Source organism: Filobasidium floriforme, assembly GCF_021052385.1.
Source record: "Filobasidium floriforme strain CBS 6241 chromosome Unknown HD553scaffold_18, whole genome shotgun sequence".
NCBI classification, from domain to species: Eukaryota; Fungi; Basidiomycota; class Tremellomycetes; order Filobasidiales; family Filobasidiaceae; genus Filobasidium; species Filobasidium floriforme.
In genome coordinates, this window is record NW_025763639.1 from 257926 (window position 1) to 277220 (window position 19295).

Genomic DNA, 19295 nt, shown 5'->3' on the forward strand with positions numbered 1-19295 from the left:
ATGTGTGATCTACGTCATTTCTCCGTCGTTCTCTCTCTTTGTTTTCGCTTCCGCCCCCGTTCGTTCGTCCGCCGTCATTGCTCGTCATGGTTGGTAATTGGTCGCCTATATGCCCTTGGGTTTCATCAGAGAGATCAGACGACATCCTGCATCCTGCACTACCTTGCACCTTGACGTTCTATTACACATCTCTCTCCCTCTCTCTGTCTCCTAATTTCGCTCAACCCGCAAATCAACAACACACTACAATGTCCTGGGCCGACGTCGCAAAGAAGAACGGTAAGTCACGCGATACCCCGCCATATCGGTTTACGGTTATCAAGGGTAGACTGAGCATCCTGAACTGACGTCGATTCGCTCTCTTTTCGATCTATGTAGCTCCTCCCGAGTCGGAGCAACCTCACCCTGACCAGGCTCTGCTTGAGGGTCAGCACTTTGAGGGCGAGACCCCTGCTCAGCACGGAATTGGCGATCACGGAGTATGTGTTTCTGTGCTGGTGACTTCAGCTGCGCTGGTCGTGCTGACGAGTGAAACCACGATATTTCCGCTCCGCAGGTCCAGGTGATCGACCGAGAGACCTTCGAGCACCCCGCCCCGGCCGAGCCCGTCAAGGCCGAGACCCTCCAACCTCTCGACCTCAACTCGAGCCCCGCTCCCAACGACCCTGCCAACACCAACCCCTCCACCTCTTCCTCTGCTCCCAAGGCTACCGACGCCCCCAAGGGTTCCGAGATCAAGGTCCCCTCTGCCCAAGAGGTCGGCAAGAAGGTCGACGAGTCTGTCGAAAAGGGCAAGCAGACCGCCAAGGATGCCGAAGAGAAGGGTAAACAGGTAGCCAAGGACGCCGAAGCCAAGGGTAAGGCTGCCGCCAGGGACGTCGAGAAGAAGGCCGAACGTGCCGCCGACAAGGTCGAGGAGACCGCCAAGGAGGTCAAGGGGGCCAGCAAGCAGTTGGCGAGGGACGCCGAGGTCAAGGGCAAGGAGCTCGTGGATGACGCTGCCGAGAAGACCAAGGAGGTCGCCAACGACGTCGAGAAGAAGGCCAAGCAGTTGAAGCGAGAGGCCAAGGTGAGAGCGGGTCGGTCGACGAATTGCGCGTTTCCTCCTTTACTGATGATAATCACCGTTCTGTTTTCGTTACACTTTCAGGCCGAGATCCAGCACGCCGAGAACGTCGCCGCTCAGTACATTGAACGTGCCAAGGAGCTCGTCCTCCGACCGGGCGCCCTCGGCGGTCTGATGGGAGTAGCCAACGTCGGTCTCCTTGGAACGATCGGTTACTACGCCTACACCCGACGAAACGTCCCTTGGGACCGAAACTATGTCGGCGCCACCGCCGCTTCCGTCCTCGCCCTCTTCGGAATCGAGGGTGTTGTCGCTGAACAGTTTGCCCAGACGCCAGAGGGCAAGGAGGAGATCGCCCGAGCCAAGCAGGAGGGAAGCAAGTTTTACGTCAATGCGAGAGAGGTCATCTTGAGGCCTGGTGTTGCCGGTGGATTGTTGGGTGCCGTCAACGTTGCCGTCCTCGGAGCTGGTGAGTCCGGGGTGTTCTCCCGCGGCATCATCACTTGTCGTCTACGCATACTCACCCTATTGCCTCTCGTGTTATGCTCGTGCAGTCGGCTACCTCGGATACCAGAACTGGGACCGAAGGGTGTGGGACCGAAAGATCGTAGCAGGGATCGTCTCGGGTCTGATCAGTCTGAGCGCCGTCGAAGGTCTGGCCGGGAACGTATGGAAGCAGAAGAGGGAGGGCAAGGCTTAGGAGGACGTGAATCATGATTTGGTCTATAGTTGTTTTTTAATGCGCGATCTGATGATTCGATAAGAATTGAATGTGTATGATCGAGTGGCTCGTGAGGATTCGTGTTGCGTACCTGATCGAGTTGTGAGGGGAAGAGCAGGCAGAGGTCACGAATCGCGACCATGCGGATAGGCAGGGAAAATATCTTGATCGTTTATGACATCCCGACATTGGAGACTGGCTCGTCATTCAACCTGAAACCGCAAAATGTTAGCGCAGGATGGTGCGGTAAGATCGTGATTTCAAGTTGCCAGCGCGCTATCCCGAGTCCGCTTCACAATGTAACGAGAGAGGAGCAAAGACGGATCGATGGTTGTTCACCGTTCGTAAACCCAATAAATGGATGGACCGGTGGATTGATCCGAACATCGACTCACTCGATTACGTGACTAGCTAGACAACTAGCTAGATGAGCACTTGCGGAGAGTCCCTGTCAAATATTTTCCCATGCGCATGGTCTCTTGTGAGGGGTCTGTAGTAATCAGGCAGTATAGCCATAGAAGTGTCATTGCTCTTTTCTTTGAATAAAGAAACAATGTTCCTGATAAGATAGATACACTGGAAGTAGGAGCTGACAAGGTGGTTGATCTTGACTTGGACATTATAGGAGAGGTTGTTGTAATGTCTGAGCATTAATAACCCGAATTTGGAAAGGGATACACCGTGAAGGTCTTGGTAGAAAAGGTGGACTAAGTCATGACTCCCACAAGTAGAACGGGGCCCACCAAAAGCCTTTAGCACACCAAACTGTCATTCATCAAACAGGCGCAACAGTCGAGAGAACGGCGCGCGCCTGGTCTTCATTTCTTCTGCAATCTCTGCTTGGCACGAGAGGCCAGTGTGTTAAACACGGATGCCAATGTACTGGCTGAGAGTCTCTAGCTGAATTTCTCGTTTGGCTCTAGCTGACAGTTGCGGGCCGTCAGCGGACTCGGCGGGCAACTCGAGATCGGTGAAGCCGAAACGCTGACACCATGCATCGAGAACTGCAGCTCTAAAGTTCTCATCAGCGACAGCGTCCGAGAACAAGTGCTCAAGAACGTGCTTACGGCCAGCGCAAGACAGACTTTGCCTATGAATGTCAAGGGGATATCCGTCCTTCCAGATCATTGCGCATGGCTGTTCTAGTCTTGCGGAAATCATCATCCGTCTTCACTCGAGCCCACGGCTCCCCTCTTTCGGCTATTTTGCTCTCGACAGCAAAGATCCGTCGCATTGAGTATCGACCATCTGTCGTATGGGTTGTCCTATGCTGCGAACAAGGCCGAACAGACATGGATTGGCTGAGGAGTTTAGGAATGCAGGAACTCCTTGCGTCGAGGCAAGTATCTCTCTTGCTTTCTCCCCTGACTGGCTTTTCGCTCTTCGTGTTCCGGCCGAACGAGTCGCAAGGACATTCGTAAATGGTTCATCATAAAGGAAGGGGAAGGGAGCACAAAACAAGTGCCGTGCACATCGATCATAGATACAACGCCTCCCGTCCGATTCGGATCCCTGCCTCCGCGCCGGGTAGATGGTGATCGGACAGACCGGTCCGGGTCGGATTGGGTCTACTTGGTCATCCCCTTTCGCTTCTCCATGGCGCTGTGGATATCGACCGTCTCCTTCGGCAGCGCACCTAGAAGTATCACACACGTCAGATCGAAAAATCATCAGCCACCGTGCAAGAATATCATCACAACGCGGAAAGCGATCGACTCGAAGTCCAGATAGAAGAGCAAGACCCGAAAGTGAGACTTACCGCCCGACATGAAATCGCCGACGTCGATGCTCTCGTCCGTCCCAGCCAAGATCTCTGCGTGGATGTCCATGCTACCTCCGAGGGGGAGTTCGGAAGCTGTCAGGGCGGGGAAGTGGTTGTCCTGCGTCTGTCGTCCCGGAACAACGCAGCAAGGGGAACAGTCGCAGCAAAAGCAGATAGAGATGATTTCGTTGGTCAGCTCGGAGATCAAAGGTAGGAGGGAAAAGGAGAAAAAGTGCGAGGGGACTCACCTCGGCGACCAGGTTCTTCTCCATCATAGTTCGGAGAGGGAGGGCGATCCCGTAGACGTTACGCTGCAGAGTCATCTTCATCTGAGTTTGGGTGGCTTGCCACTATTGATGACGAGCGGTAGTGAAGATCGATGAGGCGATATGATGTGAGATATATTCCGCAGAGGAGCAAGGCCAAAGGAAGATCATGAATCGGAACGAAGCAGATGACAAAGTGTCGTGTCAGGCATCCTCCACAAAGGACGCAGTCAGATAGAAACAGAGAGAGAAGACTGACCTGCTCCAACCTCGACTGCAAGGCATGTACGGTCCCAGCATCCCCGTTCCCTGACTTCAAACCGTGCCTCAAGGTATCTCTCGTCCCGGTCTGCGGGTTGGCCACATCCTGCAGATTCATAGGCGTAACATTAACGTCAGCTAACTGTACAGATTGAGACTCTCCAAGGAATAACGGGGCTGACTCACCTTGTGCGAGACGACGTGGGCAGAGTCTGATGCTGCTAGCGAGGGGGGTACGATACGGTATGACTGGTAAAGAAAGGGAGCTATGCTTAGCTACTGATCGTCCGCTTGAGTGTTATAGAGAAACAGCTGCCCAGCTTACCATGTTGAAGTTCGCTGTAGATTGATTTGGAATGATTGACTATCAAAAGGTTTGTCGTCCTAGATGTTACACGCAACGTTATCGAGGTCGACATTCTAAGCTCGGTGATGGCTGCTGCTTACTGCTTGCTGCTTGATCGCTGACGATGAGCAAGCTCCCCGCGGGTGACTACACACGGACATCATGTCGTTTATTGTGACGACGCTTTCAGCCGGATGTCCGCTGATCTTCGGAACTATATCTGCCTCCGAAACCGCAACCACTCATCATATGGTGCATCATGATCATCCTATTGCGATCGCCGACCTGCAATGTCTGCTTGAACACGGGGACAGCTAGGATTCACTCTCCGGGTTCAAGTAGAGTTCCAAAAATGGAGACACAACAGCAAATCAAGCAGTCTCTCTTCTCCCACCGGGGACCCGATGGACAACTTGACGAGACGTACATCGCCCACCTCAAGATATGGGAGGACGTGCCGGTGGGTTCGGGGCAGCCAGACGAGGGGAATAAGAAGGCGAGGTACTTGATGCTGTCGGTCAGCAAGTATGGAAAGGTCTTCCTTCACAAGGCCAAGAGGAACAATAATGGGTCGTTTTCCAAGGGAAAGACATGGAATCTAGAGGATATGCGGCAGATCGAGGTGGTCACCGTAAGTATAGAGAGTGCAAGGAGAGCTTGTAAGGCTTTCCCCGGCTCACGTTGTTTCACGCTCGGTAGCCTCAAACGTTTGCGTTGACTATGACGTCCCGGACCTATATATGGCAATCCGAACGGCCCCGTGATCAACAAGTGTTTCTAGCGACCGTCTGCAAGATCTACCGGAAATACACCCAAGGACGACTACCCTCGCTTCTGAACCTCAACTTTCAGATCGACGAGGTACCTACCGAGTCCGTTTCGCCTCCCCCGGTCCATGCTCAGCCGATGCTCTACAATGGAGGAGCACCGTCCGCATCTCAATCTTCGCTCGCAGCTCCGCCAGCTCTACGCTCCAGGCAAGGTTCACACTCCTCCGTCGCTTCATCCCAGATGACCGGCCAAGAATCCCATTACACCGCCCCCAGTACCCGCCAGAGACCGAGTGTGGATAGCAGACGTGCCGAAGGTTCTTTTTCGAGCCAAAACCGACCGATGGACATCGGACATCGTGAAGGACCTTATGCCGCCAGTGCTAGCCCCATCTATGGTCCTGGCGGACAACCGGTGCAGCAGTACACACCCGTACCGGGGATGGGCAGGCAGATGAGCGAGCCGTATGAGCCTTCGCCTCTACAAGGCAGCGCGAGGCGGGATTACGATTATGACGACGCCCATAATCGATCACAACCGAGGAACGTCCACGTGCCGTACAACGAGCATCAAGGGTTGTCGATGTCAATCTCACCGACACGGGTTATGCCTCACTTCCCTCCGTCCGGGTCGAATCAGGGTTCGTATCCCAACGCTTCGTCCCCGCTCGCGGAGCGCCCATCCGGGTTGGCTTCTCGGAATGTCTCTGAGGCTAGGACGCCGACCCAGGCTACGTATGGGTTCAGGGAACAAGCTATCCCACCTCCAGCGACATTGCAGATCCCACCCGTACAGCAATCACAACCTCCACCACCACCAGCTCAGGCGGGGCAGTCATCTGAAGTCCCCGTAGAAGATGGTTACGCTTCAGACGCTATGCTCACCCCGGTGCCAGCTACCAGCGGTGGGTTCGACCAAGCCTTGACCCCGCCTGCTCTCCCTAGACGTAACATCGACGCTCCAGTTGGGTCAGAGGAGAAGAAGCGGGCGATGTTGCCCCCTATCATCACCAACGCGTCGGGTAGCACCGCAGCTCCTAGATCGGCGGTCGCCGTGGAACGGAAGCAAGCAAAACGAGAGGTCGAGACAAGTCGAGAGCAGGAGAAGACACCTGTCGTCAAGGAGGTCAGACATGTTCAATTACCACCGCCACCACCTCCTCCCGAGACCGACGAGGAAGCCGACCGGGAACCTCAACCTCGAGCCCGGCGTGCCTCTTTTGTAGCTCCCCCGACGACCACCCCTTATTCCCGTGACATGCTCCTGCGCGCCGGTGCAGGTTCTTTCGCTCAAGCCGAAGCCTTGTTGGAGCAGGACAATGCCGATGGGGAAGAGATGGAAGATGCCACGATGGCCAACGTCGAAGAGATCTTGGAAGGGTTCGATTGGGGGAACCATGCGGTCGAGTCGAGCGGGTCTTACCGGGCGGGAGCAGAGGCGATCGAGGCGAGGTTGTTGGACGAGTTGAACGCTTTGGAGGCTGTGAGTAGCAAGGAAAGGTTGTCGACTTGCTAGTTTAGGTCAGGCGTCTGAGCTGAAAGAGTCCTTCGCTCGTTCAGGCCAACATCCATGCGTTCCTCGAGTCGGACGATCGGATTCAGAGCGTTCTGAAGGGGATCAACGATGCTATCGCCGAGATGGACGAGATGGATACCCGGATCACCGGGTACAAGATGCAACTCGGAGTGGGTCGTGCTTTTTTCTAAAAGATTGATCACTAATATAGAGAGACTAATCACCACAATATCGGGTTATCGACAGGGCGTGACAGAGGATATTGCATTTATCGAATCCCAGAACCGAGGTCTGCAGGTCCAAACGGCCAATCAACAAGCTCTGCTTAAAGAACTGGAGCAACTCCTCGTAAGTCCAGATTATTGCCCGAGCCCGCCAGCTGGTGTGTTAAGTGGTCTACAAATACTTGCAGGAAAACGTCTCAGTCGACCCCGGTGCCCTCCGGTCGTTGACTCAAGAATCGCTCGAGACAGAACGGGGCATTCAGAACCTCGAGTCCGCCCTGTCCACGCTGTACAAGGCACTTCTTGCTATCCGAGATCGAGGTGAGGCGGTGCTACGCAAGTGTTCAGTCCCCCGTTCTCCTCGATATTGAACGTCTTCATCTTGTTTCCGTAGACACAAACGACATGGCAGCAGCTGCAGGGCGAAAGGACGAATACGAGACGTACAACCGGCAGTTCTGTCTGCGTCTCGTCGAGTACTTGATGATTATGATCAAGTTTCAGGTTCGTTGTACACGATGGCTTGTTCAATACCGGTTCTGATCCGCCTTACGTTCCGACGGATTTAGGCGGAAACATCGGCCGGGGCTGCGGCTAGCAAGGCTTCGTCGGGAGAAATCCCACCGCATGCCCAGATGGAGCAGAAGCTGGGCATGTATTGCGGATTGATCCTTTACATGATCGAGATGGACGAAGAGCGGTACCAGAAGCTGTGTACCGTGAGTTTCCACAGACTACCCCTCGAGTAATAATGCAACTAACCTAAAGATACTCCTGACAGAACTACTTCAGTACGGCGTCCGAGCTGCACACAAAGGAGATGAAGGGGTTGTTTATGGCGTTGATTGGCAAGCTCAAGAAGCCGACCGAGGAAAAGGAGGATGAGAGCTGTATGTTCCGCTCGCTGATCGATGATCCGGGCTGCAAACTGAATTCTACATTGGCCATTTTTGCAGCCTTCATTTCCGCTGCGGCAATCAGTACCAAGTCTGGCGCTATGCAGCGTTCACGGACCGTGATGGGCAACTTGCGAGGAGGAGACAAGAAGGACAAACGAGCAGATGGTAGTGAAATGAAGGGTTCCGTGGTGAGTTTCGACGATGGTATTCGTGCTAGTTCGTTAGCTGATCTGCCCATCGAAACCCAGGCCCTTGACAAGGCTTTGCAATCCATCGCCGTTCAACTCGGTCGCGAAGAGGCTTTCATCGCGGACTTTCTACACATCACCGACTCGATGCTCACGTACGCCGACTATATGGACCTGGATAGCTATTTCCGGCGACAAGCGGTACGGTACACTACCAAGGGGATGCAGCCGGCGACGGTTAAGCTTCGGCGGTCCGCTCTGGACCTGATCTTTGGGTTTGTTTCGGGCGAGCTCAAGGATTGGGTCGATGCGGCGCTGCAACGGGACCGAGTGTAAGTCTACGTTCGCTAAATATATGCACATATATATCGAGACTGACTATGCTGCTCTCAAAACACAGCCAAGTATTTGGAATGATGGCAGTGTGCGAAAAAGCGATTCAAGACGCCGAGGATCGAAGCGCCATTTTCTACCTCAACATCTTGCAGCGTCAAATGCAGCGCTTGCAGAGCCTGGTCGAGCGATACATAGCCGATCAGGTCAAGGCAATCGAGAACGCTCAGCTGAGTAATCGAAAACGACGTGGTGTCGTCTTCTTCATCAAGCATTTCCCGGTAGGCCAGTCCAAGCAATTCCACCGCGCGCCTTATGCTCATGTCTCGTCGTCGCAGGTGTTTGTTTCGAAAGTCGAAGCTCAATTGGTGGATTATGACGATTTCGCTGCGCGAAATGTGGCCAATGCGGGCTACGAAAAGATCGTCAACACCATGCTGGATACTCTGCAGCATATGGCTAAGATGGACAGGTCGGACGTCGCAGGAGAGGACAAGGGTCAACTCAACCACTCGATCATCATGATAGGTGTGTTTCCGTAACCGGCATGAGGCCGTACTTCTGTCGCTGAAACATCCTCTTGGGCTGCCTTTTTCAGAAAACCTGCAATTTTTCGTGCAGGACGCTGCAAAGCACGACATACCCGCTCTGCATGGCTTCATGGAACGAGCCAAGAGCATGTACGACGAGAACATGACGGCGTACATTCGAGCAGTCCTGCGGCGTTCGTTTGGGCGACCATGGGTAGGTGCTCTTTTGCAACTACCGGACTAAGCACCTCGCTGACGGAGTACCTTGCTCCTGACAGGACTTCTTCGAAGCCGTTCAAAAGCAGCTCCGAGCGTCTTCTGCACAAGAGATCTCTTCCAGCCCTTCATACAACAAAGCCGCCTTGAAACGGGCCGTCAAGGATATCAGCTCTGGCAAAGAGATGCGCAAGGCGGTCGAAGCGCTGGTGAAGCGGATCGAAAAGCATTACTCATTGGACGAATCCGACCTGGCTGGAACCGACGATGCGGTGGCCATGTCCAACGAGGCGGCGGCCCTGATCGGCGTTGTGATACAGTCGTGCGAAAAGCTTTTGGTTGCCGAGGTCGGCAAGTGGTCCAGTCTGATGGGTCAATGTTACGCCGAAGCGGCGGCGAGTGGGGTGGGTCTCGAATATGGGCCTAACGATGTGGAGGGCGCCTTCAGGAAGGCTAGGGGATGAGTCCTGAGGATATGCTACTGATCAACGTGTATATGAGCGCCTGAGGTGAAGTGTCGATGAAAGCAGTTGTATAGAGAGACGAATGCCCGCTCACTTAAAAATGCGACCCGGGTCGAGGACGACATTGGCTGACGTCACTCTGAATGGACCACTTTGTCAACAACCGGCGCCCTGCGACCTGCTTCCATAAGCCGACCACATAGCAGCTACCGAGTACAGCTAGCCAGCGTATATAAGCCTATGGTCTTTCGTCTATCGTTCAAATTCTCATTCTGACTGGTTGTCGAACCTGCTTAAAGACAATATCCAAGATGCCTATCACTCTCAAAGGGTGAGCCTGAGCCGGAAACCAGATTCGAGCAGCATCTTACTCAATTGAGCGCTTGACAGGTCCTGTCACTGCAAGGCCATCGAGTTTGAGCTCGAGTCGAACACTCCTGCGCCTTACCAGCTCTGCCAATGCAGTATCTGCCGCAAGACTGGCGGGTACATGGGAAGCGTCAACATCAGTGAGTACCGACTCTCTCCCGGATCGTTGTTCTCTTCGCTAAAAACCGGAGAACTCAGTGGGAAACACCGACACGCTCAAGATCTTGAAAGGCGAAGAGAAGATGAAGTAAGACTTACGACCATTAGAGAGGTGTTTTAGTCGTGCTCAACATCGGACATGTCAGGACATACAAGGCTTTCAAATACGAGAACGGTCAACAATCTGGACAATGCGGCTCGACCCGTAAATTCTGCGGCGAATGTTCCACCATGCTATGGGTCTTTGACGAGCAGTGGGCTCACGTAAGCCGCAAATTCCGATGATAGCGATTGTTCCTACATTGATGAGCTTCTCTGGCAGTGGATCTACCCTTACGCGGCTTGCATCGATACCGAGCTGCCCAAGATTGCTCACGGAGACGTGACCAAGAAGGGAACGGATCAGGAAGAGGATTCCGCCGTCATGCTCACCATCATGAGAAGCTCTGCGCCAGGATACGTCCCCGTTCCCGAAGGTAGTGTTGTCTATGATAGCTACCCCCCGGGCGAAGGTATCGAGGCATACCACAAAAAACATAAGCTATGGGTCGACTGAAAGGTTCGATAGATTGATCTCGCGTATGCGTGTGATTCAGGGTTGAGGAAATGGAATGACGGCAAAGGGGGAAAGTTCGCGTGAGATCTCGTAGTCTTGTATATACTACGCTTGAGAGCAATACGTTTGGCAAATCGGCTTAGGCCTTGGGACGAGGTATTTGAAACACCACAGCGTCTATCCAGACGTGAGATATCGTACGCATTGTCTCCTGGATATGGTGTATCATTTGCACTGCGAAGGATATATTTCGCAGCGAAACGAGAGGTGTAAAGCCAGCCACATTGGTCATCCGCTCTTGATGGCATAGTTTCTGGCATCTTTCATTGGTGCTAGTTGGATACAACATGAATTCGCGGTTTCACGACCGATTGCGGCTCGCATTGCTACAAAGTATGAGCGGTTCACTTTTTTACCCCCATCTGATTGTTGAGACATTATACTGGTTGAGAAATCGAAGTAGAGTCGAAGCCGTGTTGAAGGGTAATAGTCGATCCGGTCGACAATGTGCGCCGCCTGGTCGGCAATCCCGTCTCGTGCAAGAGGGACTGTATAAGGTAAAATATCGCTCTGTCGTTTTGTCATTTCGTTTGTCGTCAAGACCGCTGCAATATGCCGAGTCCGGTTGGTTTTGGGGTATGCTGTGTGATTGTATCTGTATATGCTTGTGTTCCTGCGATCTCGACTGTGGTCTGGGAGAGAGGTGTGTGTACGCTTGCGTATGCCGTGGTGATAGGAACCGAATCGATGGCGTCGTCGACCTTGGAGCTCAATGCCCAGGTCCGCCGACCGACATGGTCGTGGGTGCTGCAGTCATCTGAGGACTGTTGTTCGTGTTGATCGGGCTGCCACCGGAGCGCATCTGGCCCTGAACGTTGTTGCTACTGTTGGTGCGCTGTGCGGCCATCATCTGATTCATCCGATGAGTAGGCAACTGCAGGTTCATCTGACCGTTGCTGACAGCGGGTGAGCTCGGCTGCTGACCATTTGCACCCATATTGTTCTGCTGTGCCTGCTGCTGGCGCAAGAACTGTTGCTGCTTCATCTGGATCGCCCGTTGCTGATACTCGGCTGAGACATTCGGAGGGAGATTGCCTCCGCCATTGGGCAAGGGGACCGTCGCGCCACCTGGTTGAGACATCGGCTGGCGTGGCGATTGATGCAGTTGGCTGGCGTTAGAGACGGGCGAGGCAGACTGAGTATGATGGCCGTTGGGAATCTGGACCGAACCGTTGACAGGCGTCCTCAGTTGATCGAGCTGCGGCTGACCGTTCTGCTGGATGGGCTGAGCGATCTGGCCGTGCCCATTCTGCTGAGCGCGAGCGGCAATCATGGCGTTCAAGATGGCAGGCGATCCTGGCACTTGGCGACCGTTGGGAAACTGTCCTTGAGGCAAGTTCTGTACGCCATTCACAGGCGATCCCGGACCCTGAGGAGGTCCCATTTGACCAACGTTGCCGGAAGCAATCCGTCGAACCTGAGGCATCTGAATCGCTTGTCGACCAGCGAGGGCGGCCGCGAGTTGCGGGTTCGTCTGAGCTGCCGCTTGGATCTGTCGAGCTGTGGCGGCTGCCTGGATCTGCTGGGCCGTGTATTGCTGAACGCCGTTACCCAACTGTCCAGCCTGACCCATAGCTTGCGCTTGAGCCTGTGCTTGCGCCTGGGCCTGAGCGTGTTGCTGCAAGAGCTGTTGCGCCTCGCGCTGATGCTGGTAGAGCTGCGCTTGGAGATCAGCCTGTTGCTGCTGGAACGGAACCTGCATGCCTTGAGCATTTGGCATGCCCTGGACGGGTTGTGGAAGTTGAGGCGGGACGGTTCGGGTAAAGTTGATCGGGGCGGGCTTCTCCTCCGGCATAGCCATAAGCGCCCGGACCTTCTCGATGACCGAGAGCGAAGGCATCATAAGGTCGAGGTCTTCCTGTTTCACCAGAGAAGCTCGCGCTTTGATGTACCTGAAGAAGCATTAATGGGCAGTCAGTCTCGGTGCAGGCTTGAACATCTAGAACCGCTCGGTAATTTACCTCGTCTCGTAGTCATCGATAACGACCTGATCTTCGTCCTTCACGCCCATTCCGACTCCGACCAGACCACCGTCGTAATCATACCTCCACCGTTCGGACAACATCCTCGCCCTCTCCTCTTCCTCTGCTTCCCATCGAGGTCCAGAACGACTGGGTTCGTTCTCACCATCATCATCATCGTCCTCGTCGTCGCTCGAATCGCTCTCGAAAACGCTCCGTCTCGCGAGCGGATTGTTCGGAAAGAGCTTCCTGAACGGGTCTTCCGGTACGATAGTCCCAGGGGGTCCGGAGCTGGAGATGGGTTTCGACTGAGAAAGCGCGATGTGACGCACGGTTGGCATCTTGCGATCCAAGCGCATAACGCCTCCACGACCGCGACGTAATCGGAAACAGATCTGGTGGTTGGGCGGTCGAGCTGGATGAGCGACCTCTCGCAGCATGTTCGTCTCCTTTTCCCTCTCCACGTCGACGATCGCCGGCAGGTGCGATTCGGCCTGAGCTCCAGACTCGGACCGTTCTGGCGTCGACTTTTTGCCGTTGCTCAGGACGACCTCGTCGCTTTCGCCCTGGCCGTCGTGAGCCAGCCCACGACGAGCCCCAGCAGAAAGAGTCGAACCGACCCGATCCGTCGCAGGCAGGCATCGAAAATACCGCAAAGGCGCCGTCTGCGGTAGAGGTTGATAAGTCACGCCGGTGATCTCTTCGGCGAACCGGTCGATCTCGCGTTTCCGCCTCATCTCCTTTTCCACCTTTTCCGCTATCAACCCTGCGAGCTGTTCTGGAGGGACCTTTTCCGCCGCAGGCGAGACGGCTCGGGACCTCAGGCCCTTTTGCTGCAGACCGTGCTGGTTCATCGAGGTCGACAATCCCGCGGTCCCACCTTGCATCTGATGATGATGCATAGCCGACCTGGCCGCTTCCTCCCTCTCCCTCCCTTCCCGATCCCCGCCCACGCGTTGTCGTTTGGCCGGAGCCTGCCCATTCACTGACGACAAATTTCGATGAGGGAACAAGAACGTCTCTTCCTCTTGCGTCATCGGTGGCAACGTCGGGTTCTTCCGCTTGACGTCGAGCAGGTTCCATCGCGCGTCCCAGACCTCTCGCTCGGCCCGGATGGCGCGCTGCTTCTCCTTTTCCCGCAACAAGACCATGTTGACCAAGAACGTCGCCTGAGTCAACTCGGTCTGAACCTGTTCGAGCCGATTGACAGGGGTGGTGTCCTTGATCCTCGTCTTTCTCTGTACCTTCAAGTCTCGTCTTCGGAAACACAAGTACGGGTCCGACTCGTTGGCCTCGTCAAAGTTGAGTTGCGGGATGATGCTCCTCCCCTTGCGCTGTTCTTTCCTCGACTTCCAGTGGGGGTAGATCCGACTGGCCATCTTGACCAACAAGCTCGGCGCTGGCAAACCCAGAGGTCGTTCGAACGATGGGAAATAGGAAGCGGGCGGGGTGGTCTTGAACACCGGCTCGATGCTGACCAAGGGCGGCAAGAGGGACAGGTCGGTATGCAGCATGGGCACGTTCTTTTCCGTCCACAACTCCAGCATTCCCATAACGTATTCAAACACGTCTTCAGCGATCCTCATGGGCCCTGAAGACGAACCCGAGCCGGACTGGGCGTCCTTTTCCTTGCCCTTTGCATTCGAACCTGCCGAACTGGACGCCTGACGTGCAGACCTTCCAGCGCTCGCCGAACCTGCCGCGCCATCCGCACTGCTGCCCTCTTCCTTGCCATTGAACGTTCTCAACCACTCGACATCGGCATCGTCCATCTCATAGTTGAGTCCTCCCCAGCCATAACAACATTCCTCGACCTTTTCCGAAAACTTGATCAATTCTTTCGGGTCCGACCAATCCACCCTACCGGCGGGCAAGAGCGAGTCGTAGTCGTCCGCCTGACCGTTGGCATCGGGTGTGGGAATAAAGTATGCTGGGAGGGGTTGGGTAGCGGGTTTGGCGGCGGCTCGGGCAAAGGAAGGGGAAGGGGCTCGGTTCTCCCGGTTGTGGATGACATTGGTATGCGAGAGAGCGGCTTGCAAGTGGTGCTCCTAAGTAAAGGCAGGCAGGCAGGCAAAGGTCAAGGTCAGTGAACTGTTACTTGCATAAGCGGGTTTCGAGCGAGGAGGGGTCGGTCAGTCCAGATCGTCGAGGTCGAAAGTCGGGTCCGAGTAGATCGTCATCGAATGCATATCGCGCGCGACCAGCCAGCCGTGTCCCCTTTCATGCCCACATCAACCAGCATCTCGTCCACACTCGTCTCATCTCATCCTTATCCTGAACTCTATGCCTAGCCCAGATCGATTCCCATGGTTGTTCGACGTTCTATTCCCCCATCGTCGGTCGGATTCATCCTGCCGTTCTCGATTATTTCCCCTTTCGGACGTATCACGCGCGCGGGGCCAGTTTTCACCTTCCCAAAGAGGAAAGTCACAACAAAGGGTCGACCTCGTCCTTGGACATCCGTTGATGGCGATACGAACCCCGTTGCCTCAAACCAAACGATCACTCAAGAAGACTGCTCGTACGACTCACATTACTCTCCTCCCTCTCTACTCCGAGTGCCGAGAGTTGTTTATGCCCCTCGTCGGTCGATTCAAAGATATAGTCGACAGCGTCCGGGACGTTCCCCAACAAGATCGAGAGGGGTGCGCGCGCGCCGAGCTTCGGCCTGCGTCTGATGGACATCGCATTCGAACGGGTGTCGACCTGGAGATACTGGACGGATCACCAGGTAGAGGAGAAGCGAGGGAAGAGAAGAGGAGGGGAGAGAGAGAGGTGTGAAGATGTCTATATGGGGTCGTATGTCTGCTAGTGTACTACAGGTCGTCGTCGTCGTCGAGGTCGTCTTTTGGCACGGGGACCTTCCTTTCGGTGTTGTTGACGTGGAGAGGGGCGTGGCGAATAGGAAAAGGTCATCCCCCCTCCCAGCCTTCGCGCGTCCTTTTTTTTCGCTGGCACGGTGCAAATTTTAAGGAGGGCGAGCGTTCGCTGGCAGTGCAGCCAAACAGAACCCAGTCTCCCTCTCTCGCGCGGGTCAGTCAAGGTCGAAACTTTGGAGATACGCGTCGCTTTCTCACGCGTTCAGAATTATAAGGGTCAGTCATGCAGTGCGAGAGCCGGTCGCCAGATTCACGTCAGTAATCAGTAAAGAAAACCTGTATATCAGCTGTTTTGCACGATGTGCACCGTCGCCTGTATGTAATCAGCATGGCTTCATAATGCCCGATTATTACCTGTTTCAGACCCCGTTGTAGTGAAGAAGGAAAAGAGCGTGAAACACGGTCAGCGTTCCGTCTGACGTTTCCCTCTACTCGAGCCGAAGCAGACTTCAGAGTCGAGGGACCACCCATCCACAACGCAATCGACGAACAAATTGCAAACCCCCCTCTCGCTGCCCAGCACGTCCGAGCCTGCCTACTTCCAATCCACCCCCTTCCTCTTCTTCCACCCCTTCCCTCGTCCGTGTTCCATCCGCTTCCCAGCGAAATCGTCGAATTTCCTCTTGGCGTACCCTCCGAGCTCTTGGTCCGCGACGATGCTCTGGACGATGTCGCCCGGGTTGTAACGTCGTTCTCGGGTGAGGGTGGTGGATTGCAAGTGTCGAGGTGGGGCGACGAGCGTTCCGATCTGAGAGACGTGATGGATAAATTCGAACAAGCGTCTCGGTCAACTTCCTATCAAGTGGAGTATAGATATCAGAAGAAACGCTAGCAACCCGGTACTCACGGCAAACTGTTCGGGCACGGTCGACTTGGTCTTGCCCTTCATGAATCTCTTGGGGTCCAACGAGTCCCTCAGATGCATGGCCTGGTAATCCCGTTTCATCTGGGGTAACAGCGCCGAGGGAATCGTAGGCATCGCCGACCAGGCTTGAGAGGCGGTCTTGCGAGGAGGAAGCTGTGGTGAGAGTGACAAAAGCAAACATGGCCGACGTTCAGCAGATGTCACGATACTTGCCATTGGGGAGATGCAGTGACTCACCGCGAGCTTTTCTTTCCTGCTCAACTGCTTCTCGTACTCGGCATCGTCCACCTCGACTCCACGCTTGACAGCCTCTTCGACCGTCATCTTCCCCTTGCCCTTGCCCTTGCTGTCTTTCCCCTTCGCAGCAACACCTTCAGCCTCAACCCCTTCCTGCTCGGCTCGACGCAGCCGTTCACGTTCGAGCCGTTTCTTGCCGAGTCGATCGTGCGGGCCCAGAGATAGGTTATGTAGGGGGATATCCGTCTTGGGCAGTTCGAGCCCCGGGATCGGTCTGATCACAGGAAGCCATCAAGTTGCATCAATATCCCGTAACGAGCAATATGCATTTGAGCAAAAAGCTTTTATTCGAGACTGACCTTTCGCGTTTCCTCTTCTCCTCCCGCTCCTTGGCCTCGGGATCCAAAACCCAAACATCCTCTTCCTCGCCATCCAACTGACCCTTCTCCTCCGTCACGGGTGTCGTCTCGGACCCAGAGGAGGGTACGGCCGACTTCTTGGCCTGAGCGGATTGAAGAGCGCGAGCGAGGAGAAGTTCCGGGTCGATTTCCTCTTCATCTTCATCCTCTTCCTCTTCTTCCTCACTCTCGTCATCACTCTCGTCATCACTATCATCATCGCTTGAGCTGTTCTCCTCTTTCTCATCATCATCTTCACCGGAAGACGAGCCTTCATCCGCCTCCCCTTCCTCCTCTTCCTCTTCCTCGGCCTCCTCGACAACAACTGGCAAACTCCTCGATCCAGCTCGAGGTGTAGCTTCCTCCTGCTCATCTTCCTGTTCGTCCTGATCTTCCTGTTCATCCTGATCTTCCTGGTCATCCTGATCTTCCTGCTCGTCGTGATCGTGGTCATGGCTTCTAGTATGCGCCGCAACGACCTCTTCCCCCAACCCGGCTGCCGTCAAATGTGCGGCATTCCCAACCTGTCGGACTTCCCTACCTCTACCCCTACCCCCGCTCCGAGAGCTTTCCTGACTAGCTCCAGCGTGTTCCTCATCATCTTCCTCGTTCTCGTTCTCGTCGTCGTCGTCAGAAGAGACCTCGATAGCCTGTCCCACCTCGGGATCGGGGCCGAGCATGTCGTCCGTGATCATCGAATCCGACTTGCCCACCCTGGATATCGAATCCGACCTGCTCGACTTGGGTCCAGACCCGGGGATGGATTTGTTGGGTGTCGATGTCGGTGTGGAGGAATTTAACCTCGATCGAGGCGTCGGTGTCGATTTCGACTTGCGGGTCGGAGTAGGAGTTAGGATCTCTACTTCGACTTCCATGCCGGTCTTCTTCTTGGGCGTTTGAATCGAGCCATGTTGCGATAATTGTAGTTGTGATCCTGAACCTGAAGCCGCAATCGATCCTACAGCCGGCGACCCCACACCAACACCCACACCCAAGCCGGAGATGGGCGTAGCGCTCGCACTCCGACTCCTAGCTGATCTCCTCAAAGGCGTCCCGTTGACATTCAAATTATCCACGGGCGCGGGGACGGGATGATGTCGGGTGCTCATCGGATGAACGTGCAAGTCCAGGTTTACCGAGGGAGAACCTTCTGCCGAGTTAGGATGAGGATGAGAGTTGGGGTGTGTTTGTGATTCCCGGAGTTTCGAGGTGGATCTCGTCGATCGGGAAGGGGTCGGGGTGGACGGGTTGGAACCCTGTTGCAAATGAGACTGGGGGTGGGGTGGGGTGAACATGTTCTGCATATGAACCGGAGTCGGGGTGGATAGTCGGATAGGAGTGGAAGTAGACGCCGATGCTGATGCTGTTACCGATGCTGACGTCGATTGCGAGGGGGAAGAGACGATCGAGTTTGATGGCGAGATGGTGCTACGTGAGCGGGAAGCTGATCTTGTCGTCGGCATGGCTGGCGTGGGAAAGATTGTCGGTTGATCCTCTTCTTGTCGTTTCCAATTTCTTGGTTGTTCGTCTGGTTGTTGTCGATTCTTGCGACGATCGTTGCGGTGATGATCGTGATGATGATGATGATCGATGAGCTCACACTCTCCCATCTCCCTCTCTTGCGCCAAAAGTTTGAACGAGGCAATTAAAGGGGAAGGAGGGTTTGTTTACAAAGTGACATAAGCTTGAATTCTGGACGATTAATAGAATAACACGTCATACTCATAAAGTTGCCCATAAATTGATAACGAGCCTGCCTCGCCGATGCCCGAGGTTGTCCTCCTTGATTACGTTTCGACATTAGAGCAGCTGGGACGATCTGGTCTGGTCTGGACAACTAACCAACTCTCTCTCTCTCGCTTTCTCTCTTTCTGAATCTCTTTGGACATCTTGAACATCACATCCGAAGAGATCACACGTATGCCCCTCAACATATACCTATAAACCCGATACCCACCATGACATCCCAGCCGGAAGACAAGATCGCGGCCATCCTCCAACAAGCCTACAACCAGACCTATCAAGAATCGTTCGGGACTCAACCTCCTCGAGGGGGCCAGAATTCTCCCTCGAGTCATCCGGAAGAGAGGGGTACGAGACGATTGGAAGAGGGACGGGTTGATAGTAACGATATCGAGGGGGAAGAGGATACGCATAGGGAACATGGGAATAGGACCGGGGCCGCAGCGCGAGATGAGAATATGAAAAGGGAGGGAGGTCAATGGAAGAGTCAACCTATCGAAGCACTA

At 54.7% G+C, this 19295-nt stretch overlaps 6 protein-coding genes across 6 annotated transcripts; 3 read left to right on the forward strand and 3 right to left on the reverse strand.

Annotated features, from left to right (window-relative positions):
* Positions 1-47: 47 nt before the first annotated feature.
* Positions 48-1982, forward strand: HD553DRAFT_315558 (uncharacterized protein). The gene is made up of 5 exons (XM_046180506.1): positions 48-279; positions 379-479; positions 557-1069; positions 1151-1535; positions 1621-1982. Exons 1-5 carry the CDS (start codon positions 87-89, stop codon positions 1764-1766), a joined length of 1338 nt encoding a protein of 445 aa, XP_046034692.1. The 5' UTR covers positions 48-86; the 3' UTR covers positions 1767-1982.
* A 1171-nt stretch (positions 1983-3153) lies between these two features.
* HD553DRAFT_81682 (chaperone) lies at positions 3154-4484 on the reverse strand. Its single transcript, XM_046184510.1, has 6 exons — positions 4402-4484; positions 4263-4325; positions 4075-4182; positions 3798-3899; positions 3547-3667; positions 3154-3423 (listed from the first exon to the last, which is right to left on the reverse strand). The coding sequence occupies exons 1-6, from the start codon at positions 4402-4404 to the stop codon at positions 3356-3358; spliced, it is 465 nt and encodes a 154-aa protein (XP_046034693.1). The 5' UTR covers positions 4405-4484; the 3' UTR covers positions 3154-3355.
* A 290-nt stretch (positions 4485-4774) lies between these two features.
* HD553DRAFT_274942 (exocyst complex component Sec3-domain-containing protein) lies at positions 4775-9562 on the forward strand (the record flags this gene model as incomplete). The annotated part of the gene is made up of 16 exons (XM_046177882.1): positions 4775-5053; positions 5122-5487; positions 5833-6306; positions 6370-6675; positions 6753-6878; positions 6955-7056; positions 7121-7253; positions 7327-7436; positions 7502-7651; positions 7714-7822; positions 7889-8019; positions 8080-8351; positions 8420-8633; positions 8691-8880; positions 8951-9096; positions 9161-9562. The coding sequence occupies 16 exons, from the start codon at positions 4775-4777 to the stop codon at positions 9560-9562; spliced, it is 3510 nt and encodes a 1169-aa protein (XP_046034694.1).
* A 256-nt stretch (positions 9563-9818) lies between these two features.
* HD553DRAFT_315566 (DUF636 domain protein) lies at positions 9819-10952 on the forward strand. Its single transcript, XM_046180507.1, has 5 exons — positions 9819-9893; positions 9953-10071; positions 10130-10178; positions 10237-10354; positions 10413-10952. Exons 1-5 carry the CDS (start codon positions 9874-9876, stop codon positions 10644-10646), a joined length of 540 nt encoding a protein of 179 aa, XP_046034695.1. The 5' UTR covers positions 9819-9873; the 3' UTR covers positions 10647-10952.
* A 588-nt stretch (positions 10953-11540) lies between these two features.
* On the reverse strand, positions 11541-15576 carry HD553DRAFT_81732 (enhancer of polycomb-like-domain-containing protein). The gene is made up of 5 exons (XM_046184512.1): positions 15200-15576; positions 12668-14715; positions 11916-12598; positions 11631-11815; positions 11541-11556 (listed from the first exon to the last, which is right to left on the reverse strand). The coding sequence occupies exons 1-4, from the start codon at positions 15350-15352 to the stop codon at positions 11688-11690; spliced, it is 3012 nt and encodes a 1003-aa protein (XP_046034696.1). The 5' UTR covers positions 15353-15576; the 3' UTR covers positions 11541-11556; positions 11631-11687.
* A 140-nt stretch (positions 15577-15716) lies between these two features.
* On the reverse strand, positions 15717-18639 carry HD553DRAFT_81709 (Fcf2 pre-rRNA processing-domain-containing protein). The gene is made up of 4 exons (XM_046184511.1): positions 17008-18639; positions 16649-16922; positions 16394-16564; positions 15717-16294 (listed from the first exon to the last, which is right to left on the reverse strand). Exons 1-4 carry the CDS (start codon positions 18507-18509, stop codon positions 16082-16084), a joined length of 2160 nt encoding a protein of 719 aa, XP_046034697.1. The 5' UTR covers positions 18510-18639; the 3' UTR covers positions 15717-16081.
* Positions 18640-19295: the final 656 nt, after the last annotated feature.

What these genes read in the sequence shown, in the direction of transcription:
- HD553DRAFT_315558 (XM_046180506.1), top strand. Translation starts at nt 87, where the DNA reads ATGGTTGGTAATTGGTCGCCTATATGCCCTTGGGTTTCATCAGAGAGA. An exon ending in CGACGTCGCAAAGAAGAACG is followed by an intron (nt 280 to 378) that starts GTAAGTCACGCG and finishes CGATCTATGTAG; the next exon opens with CTCCTCCCGAGTCGGAGCAA. An exon ending in CGTTGCCGTCCTCGGAGCTG is followed by an intron (nt 1,536 to 1,620) that starts GTGAGTCCGGGG and finishes ATGCTCGTGCAG; the next exon opens with TCGGCTACCTCGGATACCAG.
- HD553DRAFT_81682 (XM_046184510.1), bottom strand. An exon ending in AGAAGAACCTGGTCGCCGAG is followed by an intron (nt 3,668 to 3,797) that starts GTGAGTCCCCTC and finishes CGACAGACGCAG; the next exon opens with GACAACCACTTCCCCGCCCT. An exon ending in CGGCGATTTCATGTCGGGCG is followed by an intron (nt 3,424 to 3,546) that starts GTAAGTCTCACT and finishes TGATACTTCTAG; the next exon opens with GTGCGCTGCCGAAGGAGACG.
- HD553DRAFT_315566 (XM_046180507.1), top strand. Translation starts at nt 9,874, where the DNA reads ATGCCTATCACTCTCAAAGG. An exon ending in ATGCCTATCACTCTCAAAGG is followed by an intron (nt 9,894 to 9,952) that starts GTGAGCCTGAGC and finishes AGCGCTTGACAG; the next exon opens with GTCCTGTCACTGCAAGGCCA. An exon ending in AAAGGCGAAGAGAAGATGAA is followed by an intron (nt 10,179 to 10,236) that starts GTAAGACTTACG and finishes CGGACATGTCAG; the next exon opens with GACATACAAGGCTTTCAAAT.
- HD553DRAFT_81732 (XM_046184512.1), bottom strand. Translation starts at nt 15,352, where the DNA reads ATGTCCATCAGACGCAGGCCGAAGCTCGGCGCGCGCGCACCCCTCTCG. An exon ending in TAGAGAGGGAGGAGAGTAAT is followed by an intron (nt 14,716 to 15,199) that starts GTGAGTCGTACG and finishes GCCTTTACTTAG; the next exon opens with GAGCACCACTTGCAAGCCGC. An exon ending in TCAGCCCATCCAGCAGAACG is followed by an intron (nt 11,816 to 11,915) that starts GTCAGCCGCAGC and finishes CTCTAACGCCAG; the next exon opens with CCAACTGCATCAATCGCCAC.
- HD553DRAFT_81709 (XM_046184511.1), bottom strand. Translation starts at nt 18,509, where the DNA reads ATGCCGACGACAAGATCAGCTTCCCGCTCACGTAGCACCATCTCGCCA. An exon ending in GAGAAGAGGAAACGCGAAAG is followed by an intron (nt 16,923 to 17,007) that starts GTCAGTCTCGAA and finishes TCCTGTGATCAG; the next exon opens with ACCGATCCCGGGGCTCGAAC. An exon ending in CCGTGCCCGAACAGTTTGCC is followed by an intron (nt 16,295 to 16,393) that starts GTGAGTACCGGG and finishes CACGTCTCTCAG; the next exon opens with ATCGGAACGCTCGTCGCCCC.